Raw genomic sequence first — 13770 nt, forward strand, 5'->3', positions numbered from 1 at the left:
AATGAAATTAATATTTTTATAATATTATATATATATAAAATTTTATGCATATATGTATACAATTTTCTCGTAGGTATACAGATTTTTATGAAATATATATTCTATTATTTTTCTCCTTATTTGCATATGACGAAGTTATAGGCTGTGTGTGATAACCGGAATAATCAATACGACATTTACATCTTAAATAGGGGTTCGGCCGGAATAAAGCCGCATTATACGCGTTATATAGTCGGATTAAGAGAGAGACGACCGTCGTCGAGGCGGTCGCAACGGAAAACGCGGCGCGTTTCGCGACGTCGACGATCTTCCGCGGCGTTCTCGTTACGGATCGAGACGTTATCGTTGCCGTTGCGAATGTAATCGTGCAGCGAAGTGTTGCGCCGCCACATGGCGCGCTCCGTTCTCGTCCGTTGCCTTGAAAGTCCGTTGTACGAGGGGTACGACAGCGATGGGGCCCGGCGCTAGTGCAGGGCACCCCTATATATATAAATGTTTTTATAGACCTATTTTTATTTCTGTGTCGAATTTGACACTTACTGTAAGGATGCTGCATCGATTGCATCGACCAGGGTGGATCGAGTTTCTTCTGGGGTGATGACATCGGCGCCGTGGATTCGCTGGGTTGCGACATCGGCACGTAATATACCGGTATCACCGGTGAAAATAAGGAAAATCTCGGTGTCGTCTCCGAATTGGTGCTGAAAAGTGCACAATGTGCTTAAAACAATTCACTTCCACATGGCTCGTAATTGTTTCTCTAATATCACATCTAATTTCTGTTATTATATTTCGTATAATTAATTCTACGAAATATATCTATATATGTATATATATATATATGTACACGTCGCTCTAATATTGAACGTGCTATATCCGAGACGTCTGTGTGCCCTCGATAGTCAGACACCGTAGATAGATACGGTCGATGCCATACGCCATAAGCGTGCCGCTCGCGTGCAAATTAGGTAAATTACCTGTAGACGCGGATCGTCTTAAGGCAATGAGCACGTTATTTACGCAATGCTCGCTTCTTAACTCGCGCGAATAATGCGAACTACTGTCGGCTAAGTCAGTAATGATAATAAGCCGTATATATTACGGGAGATCTAATGTTTAATTACATCGTCCAACGTACGTTTCGACGGCATAGTACTAGGCTTATTTTGATCACAAACTCCGATTAATTTGATTCAACCGATATAGAATTGCCTACAAAGGTAAAATTTCCAACTACATAATACATTTGTTTTTTATTAAATCTTCTTATCCACGTATTAAATAACAATTTATTTTGACAAAATATTGCAAGTATTACTCTTAATTAGGTAATAGCTGATTAAATTAATTGGAGTTGGACGGTCAAAGATTTGCATTGCATTTGGATTGCATTTTTTATTGGTAAAATAAGCAAATGTAGTGACATTAATTAATAAATAGAATATGTCGATGATTCGCTATGTTAGCTATTATTTTTAAAGTTTTTTCGGTGTTTTAATACGATAGAATTAGTGTAAATCGTAGCTAACAGCAACATTGTTACGCAATCAAATAATACATTGATTTCTGCATCTTAATTACTAACGCGTATAAAAAGTCCGAATTCCCACATTTCCCACAGTATAAAAAGCGCTTAATGCAAGAGACAAAGAGAGAAAAAAAAAGCGTTGATGACAACCGTCCAAGTGAACGGTGCGAGCAATGCGTCTTTGACCAATGGCTTTTCTATCAAAATTCAATATTTAAATGCCTTAAAGTTTATGCCATACACGACAAAGCTGAAAGAGAGGGTAAGACCGACGAAGAAAGGGGGGGGGGGGGGGATGAGAATGAAAGAGGGGTTTGGGGGTTCTTCGGGATCCTCGGGGTCCCAGGACATTAACATATCCTGTAAGGCTGGTAAAGCAGGTCTCGCAATATTTCGGAAGACGAAAGGTTGCGTTTTCGCAACCTTTAACGGTCGCGGGCCGAAATACAAATCGCCGCAAAGAGACGCGAATCCCGTAGATACACGTACTGTTATATTTTACGCACATATTGAGAAATGAGAGAGGGTACGCATTCGACATCGTAATCGCGAATTATATCGTCGTCGAACATATCTGTCGAATTTTATCGACACACACTTTCATTTTATTGCGTACTATGGTATTTTGACATTTCAAGCAGCCGACTTATAGAAACGCTAATTATGAGAGATACGAGAGATGTACGATCGATAGTGATTGCGTAGCATAAGATTGCTGGCGGGATGGTTGCCATCTGAGAATTCTAGTTTTTCCTCCGACGAAGTTACGCCGGAGAAGCACCTTGGCAGATCCGTTGGATGAAAAATTCGTTGAGCGCGTGCCGGCTGCACGACTCGACTACCCCTCGTCTTACTACCCTCCTCGCTGCTTACCCTCGCTAAATGTCGAAAGACGGAAGAAGCAAGTGAGATAGAAAGAAGGGCGAGCACAGAGAAGAGAGCCCGGTTATCGAACAGGCCGTCCGATCGGCCGACCGACCAACCCCCCTGTTAGGTACTCTCTCGTTTGCTTGTTTCCTTACCTCGTCCTAATGTCTGGTAGCCCTGTCCCGTCTCGCAGTTCAGTAACCGTGAGGGCTTCAACTTTTATTCCCACCGGCGACGTCTTCTCTCATCTGCTATTCAACGTTTATTTCGCGACATATTTGTTCTTCTATACATTTCACGTTCGCGAAGACGGCGATAAGGATGACATACAGAGATAAAGATAGGAAAATGCACCTTGTGCTCGATTCATTGCATTTCCAGTGGTGTGAGTAAATGTACAAATTGTCTCAATGTGTTTTCTTGGCATGGGAATCTGAACCTTTCGCCCATGTGTTATACCGGTTTTAATGTCTGGCAATTTAAATAGCACGAATCCCTACAATTGAATATAATTAACCCGTACTTGTTCAAGTTTTTATTAAGAAAAGAGAACTCGTATATTTATGCAAGTCACTTTTGTATTTTCTAACAATAATGTTTAACGTTGCCGTTTCTAGTACGACAATCGCTACTCTGTGCGCGCATTATTAATATGAAAAAGCTATCTAATATTTGATTATATTTAAATATATGCTAAAATTATATTCAATCTGTCAATATTCAACGGCCGAGCATCCCTTATCACTTATCATTGTTAAAAAAAAAAAAGAAAAAAAAATCGAGACGGTTGCATAGGGTTGGCTACCCTTTGGGACCCTTAGATCACGCGCCCGGGGGGTACGACGGGATACACCGGGATGATTCACGCATACACATTAACCACAAGGCACTAACGACGAAGCTTGTATGAATACGGCAGCTAACGAATCATTTTTAAACGGCCAACATATTTTTTACAAGTGCTAGCCAGAGAGCACTGCCGGTCCATCCTCGGAACAAGGGGGGACGCGCAGGTAAATTCGACTGCATTAACAGTGCGTTAGATAATGCGCAGGTAAATTTGACGATATTAACAGCGAGATAGGAGGAACGAATGACCGATGTCCCGGGGGATGTTCGGGAAGACCGATTATACCCGTGTCTATAACGAGACGGTTTTTAACGTTTCAATTGTGGACGATATGACAGGCGGAAGTTATTCGTTTGTAAAATATATAAGATCTTTCATTACCATCGAATCAAAAATTTAATAACAGAAAAGAAATTTTGAGTCAATTTTTAATTATGAAAAATACGACATGATTCTATACTTCTTGCGTAAATTTTTCAATACTTTTTTAAGAAATATAATTGGTACGAAAAAAATAAGTATATCTATGTATGCATGACTTAAAAATCTCGAAAAATATTACGCGTATTCGAGTTAAAAAGTTTAGTGATAAAAGAATAAAAATATTATGTAAACGAAAAATCTTACGAAAGCTATTCAGCTTTTATTTCAGTATATTTATGCAAATTTAGCATTTGAAACTTAAGTGGCTGTTTTTTCTTCGTATGAATGAAAAGTATTAGAAAACGCATAGAATAAAAAATCTTTAAAATATTCTCTTTACGTGGAATTTGAAATAAAAATACCTAAAAGGTCAAGAAATTTTTTTACAAGATTCGAGTAGACACCCTGTTACACACTATGGGGATGCATTCGGCCGTGATGTAGCATAAATCATTCTCTCCCTATTGATTTTATTCCTAGACGTGTACGAGTTGCGCGCGAGTTCTCTTTTTTACGAGTTTTAAGATGATTATATACGAAAGAGTCCGCGTTTCCGGCGCGAATAAGGGCCGCCGCCCTCGACGGACACGGTGGGGTAGGTAGGTTACACCTGTACGGGCATGTTGAAAATAAATAGCACATGGTGCGGACGTTCTATCTCGTTGCACCGCGTTGCACCGCGATGTCTGGCGAGCCGCTGACGCCGATGTCGATGGCCTCGCAACATTTTACCTGCCTCTATCCGAGCTCTCCGTATGTATATTGACGTTAACATACTCTCTCGAGATTTGCCGATCCTTCGATTGTCTCGATGTACGTCCCCTCTAAATGCAATTACACGCGTGCACGCACGCGTATCGTTCGAAATTCGTAGCGCAGTCTGCAACCATGGCACGCGCCGGTTGGACCGGTCGGTTCTCGCTAATCGATATCGGGGGATAGTCGAGTAGGACGCCCCTCGGGGCTAATATATACGCGACATACGTCTTACGCGATATATCCCTCGCGAGATATTCTACGAGACAATTGCGAGGGAGATATTTTACGAATATTTAATTTCTATAAACTCTATATATTTTAACGATATATCTTTTTTTTTTTTTTATCAACCGGGGCGAACAAGTTTTTCTTTTCATCCCTTCGGTCTTGATAAAGAAAAAAAAAAAACAAAAAAAAGGACAGTTTGATCACGAATCCTTGCGCGCTTTTTTTACTTTCTACACGATTATCCCTCCGCGTGAATGGAGCCGTAAGAGATAAAAGTACGTAAGGGTGAAGGATCACGCCCCATCAGGGCGGTTAACCGAGGAATCGTATCGGCGCTGACGAAGACGCGGCATGTAACGGCGTGACGCGTTTATACATATTCTTTGCATATATGTACACATATATGCATCGCCGACGGCGAAACTAACGCCACTTGGGGGGTAGGGGGGGAGGAAGAGAGGGGGCAGACATATGAGCACACATGGGGCGGCAGTCACCACCTGGCACGCATAGCGTAGTTGAATACCGACCCACCCCTATACGTACACGTAACTACGTACCCTGAAACGGTGCGCGGTGCGACCCCAACCCCTCGACTTGGCTCGTGCCGGCGTACATTGTCGTAGGACGATAGACGACGACGACGGCGACGATGTTCGAAAGGAGAGACACGAAGGAAGATAGAGGAGAAAAGATGGGCAAAACATCGCGAGCGAAAAAAGATCGGATTTTTCAACCCTTCTTTACCCTTTTCCCGTGTTTCCCCTGTGTCTTTCGTCTCCCTATTTTTCTCGGATTCGTTCGTACGTTCAAACTATAGGCATCGTACGCCGCTGCGTGCGATTCCGATGTCTCGTGACACGACATATACGACAGCGATGTACGCCAGTGACAGGACAAGAGTCAACGAACTTGGCGGACCCAGCTCGATACGCTGATTGTGATATCGATTACTGCGCGGGGCCGTTTGTACACACTCACACACGCACGATCGAATATGTTCTATTGTAATCAACGGTGTGTACCCACTCGGTGGCGAGCGGGTGGGAGCGACTAGCTGGTGAATACTTGCCCTTCCTCGTGTCCACCAATAGCGAGATTCTGTATTGTGAGGGTCGATAGGTTATCGGTTAACCGGCTCGTGGATGCCACGTGCGGGTACATTATGTGCGAATGTACGGTTTTTATCGCAAGTAATAACGTTACAACCATTCTATAACGTATAGATCTAATCGAACAGTTTTATTCGTTAAACGGTATAAAAAAAGAAGAGATCCGTATTAAATGAGATTAATTTATTCATATCTATGTGAAATAATTTCATGTCTCAAGAAAGAGATTAAATAATAACATTTTTTTATATTAATATTTTCTTTATATAAAAAATATCTTTTACGAATATTTTATTAATATTTTCTTTATATAAAAAAATATCTTTTACGAATATTTTATAAACATTTTTTAAGAATGTGATTATGTATACGATAAGTCTTGATATTATCTATATTAATCAGATAATTACATCGTATATGCATATTTAAATGAATACTTAAATACATTTTTTTTTTTGGAAGTTTAAAATAATCATCTATTCTAATCATCTCTCTTTATGACCTGAAATAGAGAGAAAGAGAATAAATCTCGAGAAATGGGTCAATGTTATCTTATCAGCGGTTGCCACGGCAGTTAATGTATTAACTGAGGTTTAACACAAACTAATTATAAAAGAAAATTATGTTCACAATATTCTCTCTTGTATCGTTTAAAATAAAATATTTATTCTCACTACACGTAACACGAAAGAAAGACATTAAAATGACTCTCTCTCTCTCTAAATAGATTATAATTGCATAGCTTATCGATTAGTTGTAATTAACGTTTACGAGAACGGTTTATCTGATCATTTGCGACAGATAGTCGAAAGATTTTATCAACGTACTGCTTGCCTAGTCGCCTCTACATATCTCTAAAGGACCGCCGGAGATACACGTGTGTCGGGCTATATCCAGCACTCGAGATCGCCGAGGGGTAAGGAAATTTCTCCCATGGCATGGATTTTAGCGCGGAACGCGCGGGGCACAGGCTGTGCTTTATTTTTAACATCCCGCACTCGCGGGATTTGTACCCTTATAATCGTATGAGTGTCTCACGCTGGCGGGAAACGGCTGGCGGTGAGTAGGTAGGTGGTGTTCTGGTATTTGCCTGTGTAGGAAACGGATGTCGTGAGGCGTCAATCTAAAATTAGAAATGTTCCCGATACGCCTCTCTCTCTCTCTCTCCCTTTTCCTCTTGCGCGGTATTAGTATTATGATTTGGTGCCTGCTTGCCATGCACACACGTTTTGCTCCGTGGCTTTGCTCTAAACTGGAGTCACGACCGTTGAAGCGTACTTGCACATGTTACGCAGCCGCAGCGGCTGCGACTGTCGCTCGCTCGGGATATCGCGTTAATTAATAGGGGGACCGATAGGGAGGTCGACCGATGTCGTTTGCAGTTGACCTTACGTTGATATAAAGCTACGTTTGCAATATTATTATTAATTTCAACTTGCTGACATGTGTCGACAGATATGGATGGATCGATGGGCGTTTTATTGTATCCTGTAATGATTTTCTATGTTTTGTATCTCGTCAACGTTTGTCGGTATCTTTGATTAATGAAAAATCAATATTAGAATCGATGTACATTTTGCGCGAATTTGACATATTATTTAAAAAAAATAGAGATCTTTTAAATACGTTATCGAGTAATTAAAAAATAAAAAATTACTTTATCTTGCCGCTATCATTGTTATTAGTGACATTCTTTAATAATTAATATTGATACATGTGGCTAATAAAACTATTTGATTACATAATTAATCGCTATTTTAATCTGGTATTTAAAATTTTGAATCGAATTTTGAGAAAGTAAAATCTAATCAAATTTAATTAAACGATAAAGCTTTCGCGTTGATGGCACGCCATAAATTCAATTCTCAAAAGCATTGCATATTCAGCGTACAACACGTAAGCGACACTTTGTCAATTTTCCGTAGCCTATATAATAGATCACGCGATACTTTTGACATTGAGATAATTTCGCGTGACAGGCTCAGTAAATTCGCTGCCATCGCTTAGGTAAAAGGGCAACGTGGCACGAGTATCGACGTGAGGGAAGCGGACCGAGAAGAAACGTTGAAAACAACGATACGTTGAACCGCGCCTTACGAGGCCAAGGTTCTCGATTTCAGGCGTTCGTTGCGTTCCCCTGGAAATTCGCGTCTATCCTCGTATTACGTTCGTCCCGACACGAGGTAGGGACTAACCGGGGAGTGCGTACTGCGAGGGTGCGTGTCACGGCGAATGCCTCGACTTCCTGCGGAAGTTTATTACGTAGGTAAGCAGGTACATAAGAGATGTGGCTCGCGATTCGTCTAGTCCTGTGTCTCTTACGTGTCATCCGGTAAGGTTCGCCATCCTTCAACTTTCGCGCTTGTACTTTTTGCATTCAATCTCGTTTTCGAATGATCTGTCATGCGACTCGTGCTTCGCTTTAGACGTTCAATTCAATCTCGATGACCGGCCTTGAAAAGTGCATCTCATTCATCCTTAAAGATAGAGATCGAAAGGTGTAAAGCATCGGCCAATGGTCGATTTCTGAGAAAGAAAATTCCTGCAGCGAAATCTGCCATCTTTTGTCCGACATCATCTCTCGTTTTGGCGCGAGTTGCCCTAAATTTAGGAGCAACGCGGGAGATGCTCCTGGCGCGGTAGGAGTCCTCGTGTTCGAGATAAAATCGTTCGCGGCAGTAGACAATATATAGTATAATAATATAATATAATATAGTAAGACAAAAATATATATAAAATATAAGATAAGATAGTTACTATATACATATATGATTATTAATCTTGTAAGTGTTTCAATTTACGCTGTTTTTGATAATTAAATAACAGAGTATTTGCACACATTTTTTAATTGATACTCCCCATAAATTTGTTATAAGAAGAGAATACACGATATTCTTGCATTGTTTTAAATAAAATAATATAAACAAAGGAATTATGTAGTCTTAAATAAATAAATAAAATAAATAATTTCCTAAATAAATTAATTGATCTCTTTACGTAACACGGAAAAGATATTTAAATGTATATTTTAATAGTTTATAAATAAAAGAAGATGTGCAGACGCCATGAAGACGACTCGCGTGAATCGAAAAAGAAAAAAAAAAAAAAATGATTTGCAAATGAATCGAAATGTCAACAGTAGCGTAGATTCAAGTCATTAGAAGCAAATTTGTAAGACGGATAAAAGATAATACTGTAACATACATGCTACATCGTAACGTTGCTGAGGATGTTCAACGCTTCGTATCCCTCGTCTTCTCATTGGTGCGACATGAAACGATTAAACGACCAGGTCCCTCCACGTCTCGCATTCTTCCGGCCTAACTGCAGACTGGTCTTTTACATTATGTGTAGGAGATAGGGGGTTGACTTTTGCGCGGCGAGCGGAAGCAAACGAAAGTCAACGCGAACTAACAAAGTCACGTGTGTCTTGCTTTAAATATCATGAAGTAAATATTTCACCTATGATAATTATTTAGTTATCTGGGAGATATTGCAAAACGTTGCAAAGTAAACTAAATCGAACACATTTGATTGGAAAAATTAAATTATCTTTTTTTTTTTTTTCGAACAATTAAGCCGTAACAAATGATGGAAATTATCCCATGGCTCGGAGACCTAGGATAACACAAACTTTCTCATCCCACATGGTACGCACATGCGAACCAAATTTCTCGAGTTTCAAAATACCTGGGGGGGAGGGGGCAAAGCCGCGCAAGAATCGCTCGAATGGGATTTCACTGAAATGGATTTAATTGAAATACGGGCGAGTTACAGATGTGGCGGTAGTTGGTTTTATGAGACAGAACGTGACAACAATGATGACGGGCAGCGTGATAATTCTTGGACGAGAAAACTGATTATTATCTGTCTCCGCGGTTTCGTCTATACCTTTGTTGTGATCGGACCGATTATTATCGCGATGAGAGAACGAAAAGCCAAGAGACCAAATAAACGAATAAACGGGACCGCGAGACACGCGTGATCTCATAGCGGCGTCTTCAAGATGATAGAACTCGCGCCCGCGTCCAGGTTTGCGTCTTGCATGCGGTTAAGGAATTGGCGAGAATAGCGAAATAGAACATGAGAGCTCTCCATGTGCTGCCCCATGTGAAAGAGAACATGTGTTCTCTCCCCGGTAATCACGGACCGGTCTTTTGTTCGCGGACAATCCGCCGTCTTCCGACGCGCTCACGAATGCGACTTTTATATTTATTGTGATTTCTCGACCAATTGTCATTTTAATTCTCTCGAAAAGCCAAACGTTCTTCCTGTAATATTGATTTCGGCGGCAATCTCTTGAGCGCGCTGCTGAAAAATACGATCTCGCTTTAATAACGTCCTCCTCTTTCTGCTTTCAGATGCTTTCGGCGCCTCGCATCGCACGAACGATCAGAGGAGCGAAGGGTGAGTACATCATCTATATTATCTGTATTATATTTTAGCATTTGTGTGAACATTTTTCGTTGTTAATGTTTACCGTAACATTGCTTTAATTTGCGATCAAGATTCCACTACCAAAAACACATAACATTAAAAAAAAAAAAAAAAATTAAGAAAGAAAGAAGCACTATTTTATTTTTCTGATTCGAACCTGCATTTTCTAAGAAAATTATAAAAGTTATCAAAGAATATTACGTTAATTAAAAAAAAAGAAGCATACTCGTGACGAAGACTATAACTTGCGCAAGCTATTATTATATCTGTTAAGGTCCTTAAAGCCGCTGGTTTTTTTAATCTACTTTCCTTCCGATATCGCGTATCCATTGACGCTCTCTAAACGTGCTACGACGTGCCTGAACTGACTTTAAAATAAAAGGCATCGCGCGCGCACGCGATCAAGAATAGTCGCACAATTATTAATTCGTAGGAAGTTTGTGTACAATTCGTCAGTTGCGTGAGAATTTGACCCTTCGCTTTTCCACTCGTTACGCTACTACCGCCGGCTCCATTCATGCTTCTGGTTCATTCATCGAATCTCTCGCCGAGATCCTTTCTCTCCTTAGATTTGGTCTCTGCGTCGTAGTGGATACTATATACTCAAAATCCCGGGTTTAAGTCCACGCAGGACCAAGTCTCGGCTTATGATTTCTCGACTTTCCTCTCGTTTCTTCCTCCGCTCCCTCTCTCTTTCTCTCTCTCCCTCTGCATTTTTTTTTTTTTTTTTTTTTTCAAACGAATATATACCCTTGTAAACAAAACAATAGAAATCTTTGAACAATAGGCGGCGGAATGCGAGTGATAGAAATGAATGTAGAAGTGCATCTGGCGTGCGTGCGTGTGTTTTTTCGCGTCTTCGTCGCTGAATTTATTTGTTGCGCCAAACAGAAACTTTCTCCGCCGCGGCGCAGAGTTTCGCGAGCTGTCACACCCGACAACTGACAAATAACGTATACTGATACGCGCGATATGGCGTCCCGCTTTGCTTGCGAGCTTGTATTTGTTTGCAACGTATTCAACCAGACATATCCGAATATAATAATTCTTTTAAATGTTACAATTCTTTTAGTATTACAAAGCATACAAAACAAATCAACAATTGCACGCTGAATACAAGAAAAGGAAAAAATGTATATCACAAAATTTTACAGTTTTTACAAAATGAAATAATTGAAATAATAATTTAAGAGTAGATTTTTAGTCAAACTTGTAAAATTCTTTTTCGAAATAGAAATTTTCAAGAAAAGCTTTATTAGACAAAAGGATCCAGATCTAATAATATAAATCTCAGAATATAAATGGAAAACGGAACTTTGTTCTTCAATTAAATCTGATTTCATATAGATCAATTTTATTTGAAGAATAAGAATTTGATCTGGGGATTTAATTTTATGTTGTGAAAATTAAGAAGAAAAACGTGAAAACTCGTCAAGAAATTCTTAAAATATTTTACGCTATGTCTTTAAAGTATCTTTTTTTACGTAGAATTTTTAGCAATACCATAATGAAGAAATCGCAAAGATCTAGTGAATGTAAAAAAAAGATATCTTTTGTATGTAAATTTCATAAAATTACAAATAAATATATAATTTCATAAAATATAATTTCATAAAAAAGTATAATTTCAAAAAATTACAAATAAATATATTACATGAAAATAGATAACAATAAAAATCGATCATGATATCATTTTTCTAAGGGCATAATGCAACATTGATAACGACAAAGATAGATTATTCCTCAAGAAAAAACGATTACACGGTCAGGCAACAGAAAATTCCGATATCGTCTTCCCACGATCGAGAGGATGTCTCTCGCGCCTCTCCAGCATATAAACCGTCTCGGCTAAACATTCGTGAAAAAGAACGCAACCAAGGAACGTCGACAGAAAGCCGACGTGATGCGCCTAAGCGATCGTTGCATCTCATTCTTCAGTATTTCCGATAAATCAACCGCTCCTGCTCCTGGCAATATTTTACTACTTGCTGATTCTCTACAAACCTATCTACTTGTCTGTCAAAGCGATAAGAAGCGTAAGAAAACCGATAATAGCAGCTTCTGAAATATATCGATACGTCTTCATGAGAAACTATCAATTGTTAAAAATATTGTGAATCTATAGTTGCTTGTTTAAATATCTTTTTTAGATTAAAGGCGACAAAGGAGTCGATGGTTTTCCCGGAATTCCTGGCCAACCGGGAAGAGAGGGTCAAAGGGGACCTCCAGGACCACCTGGACCTCCTGGACCACTGTCCCAAGGAAAATACGTCCCGGTTCCAGGACCTCCAGGTCCTCCCGGACCCCCTGGTCCGCCTGGATTATCCTTAATCGGACAGAAAGGCGAACCTGGAATCGGTAGAAGTCACGTTTTCGGTGAAAGGGATTATTACGGCTCTAGACAAGGTAAAAATATTAAGAAATTCGATGAAAATTATTATAATTCAATAATATAGATGATAATCTATTGCGACATCACTGCTCAAAAATAATTACAACTAATTTTAATTAAGATGTCCATTCGAATATTATATATTTAATATTGCAAATTAACAATCCATTTTGTTAATAACAGAGATACCTATCCTTTAAATCATTCTAATATTATTTCGTCGAGCACACATTTTATTCCCCTCCCTCCCCCTATCGAATATTTATAAATATAATTAAATTTCACACTCGCATACCATAAGGACCCAGAAGTAGTCTGGACGAATTGAAAGCTCTACGTGAACTCAAGCAATTGAAAGAATTAAAGGAGCAATTAGGTATGTTAGTAATGTGAAATTAAAATAATTATGCAGCGCCATCACCGTTCTTTCGCGAATGCCTTATAAAATAGATTAATTTTTAATTAATTTCAATAACATTTTCTTCAAGGGGTTGTCACTGCCGCTACAAGGGGGCCTTTAGAAAGTACAACGAAAATTGTGCCAGGAGCTGTTACATTCCAAAATACAGAAGCCATGACAAAAGTAAAGTTTTGCGAATCACCATTTCTTTTCACGAACGTTTGAAATATCAACTTTTTAACACTCTCTTTATTTGTACATTATAGATGTCTAGTGTTAGTCCAGTTGGAACTCTGGCTTACATCATAGACGAACAAGCTTTATTAGTCAGAGTTAATAACGGATGGCAATACATAGCAGTCAGTATTAACATTCATTATTATTGCAAATTTAACGCACACACAATATTTAACATTATAATTTTTTATAAAACTAAATTTTTTTAATTTATACAGCTCGGATCACTTTTGCCTATCACAACGCCAGCACCGCCAACCACGGCACCGCCACCAGCAAATCCTCCCTTCGAAGCGTCGAACTTGATTAACCAGATACCCGTGAAAGCTGACGGAACAGGGGTAAGTTAAGAACTTGAGTGGATATTGCGTAAAAAAAATACGTTCGTAGAAATTAATCGTATTAATTTCGAAAATAATTCGCATTTTTTTCCATGCTGCAGTGGTATCCGCGAATGGTGAGATTGTACCATATTTAATTGAAATTTTTCGTCCGTTTCCATCCCCAGAATATAATATGTATTTCGCATTTTTTTTT

At 39.2% G+C, this 13770-nt stretch overlaps 2 protein-coding genes across 3 annotated transcripts in view; both read left to right on the top strand.

Annotated features, from left to right (window-relative positions):
* The window catches only part of LOC115239039 (M-phase inducer phosphatase-like), a 60530-nt gene that overhangs the window by 7616 nt on the left and 39144 nt on the right, over positions 1 to 13770 (top strand). For both annotated transcript variants that reach the window (XM_029813349.1, XM_029813350.1), the window contains exon 3: positions 10129 to 10174. In XM_029813349.1, the coding sequence (XP_029669209.1) occupies positions 10129 to 10174 (46 nt within the window). The remainder of the gene's footprint in view (positions 1 to 10128; positions 10175 to 13770) is intronic.
* LOC115239055 (collagen alpha-1(XV) chain-like) lies at positions 12641 to 13744 on the top strand. The gene is made up of 5 exons (XM_029813379.1): positions 12641 to 12972; positions 13085 to 13179; positions 13263 to 13355; positions 13452 to 13574; positions 13676 to 13744. Exons 2-5 carry the CDS (start codon positions 13171 to 13173, stop codon positions 13709 to 13711), a joined length of 261 nt encoding a protein of 86 aa, XP_029669239.1. The 5' UTR covers positions 12641 to 12972; positions 13085 to 13170; the 3' UTR covers positions 13712 to 13744.

The sequence above is a fragment of the Formica exsecta genome, unplaced genomic scaffold (genome assembly GCF_003651465.1).
Source record: "Formica exsecta isolate Colony F162 unplaced genomic scaffold, ASM365146v1 scaffold363, whole genome shotgun sequence".
In the NCBI taxonomy this organism is placed as follows: Eukaryota; Metazoa; Arthropoda; class Insecta; order Hymenoptera; family Formicidae; genus Formica; species Formica exsecta.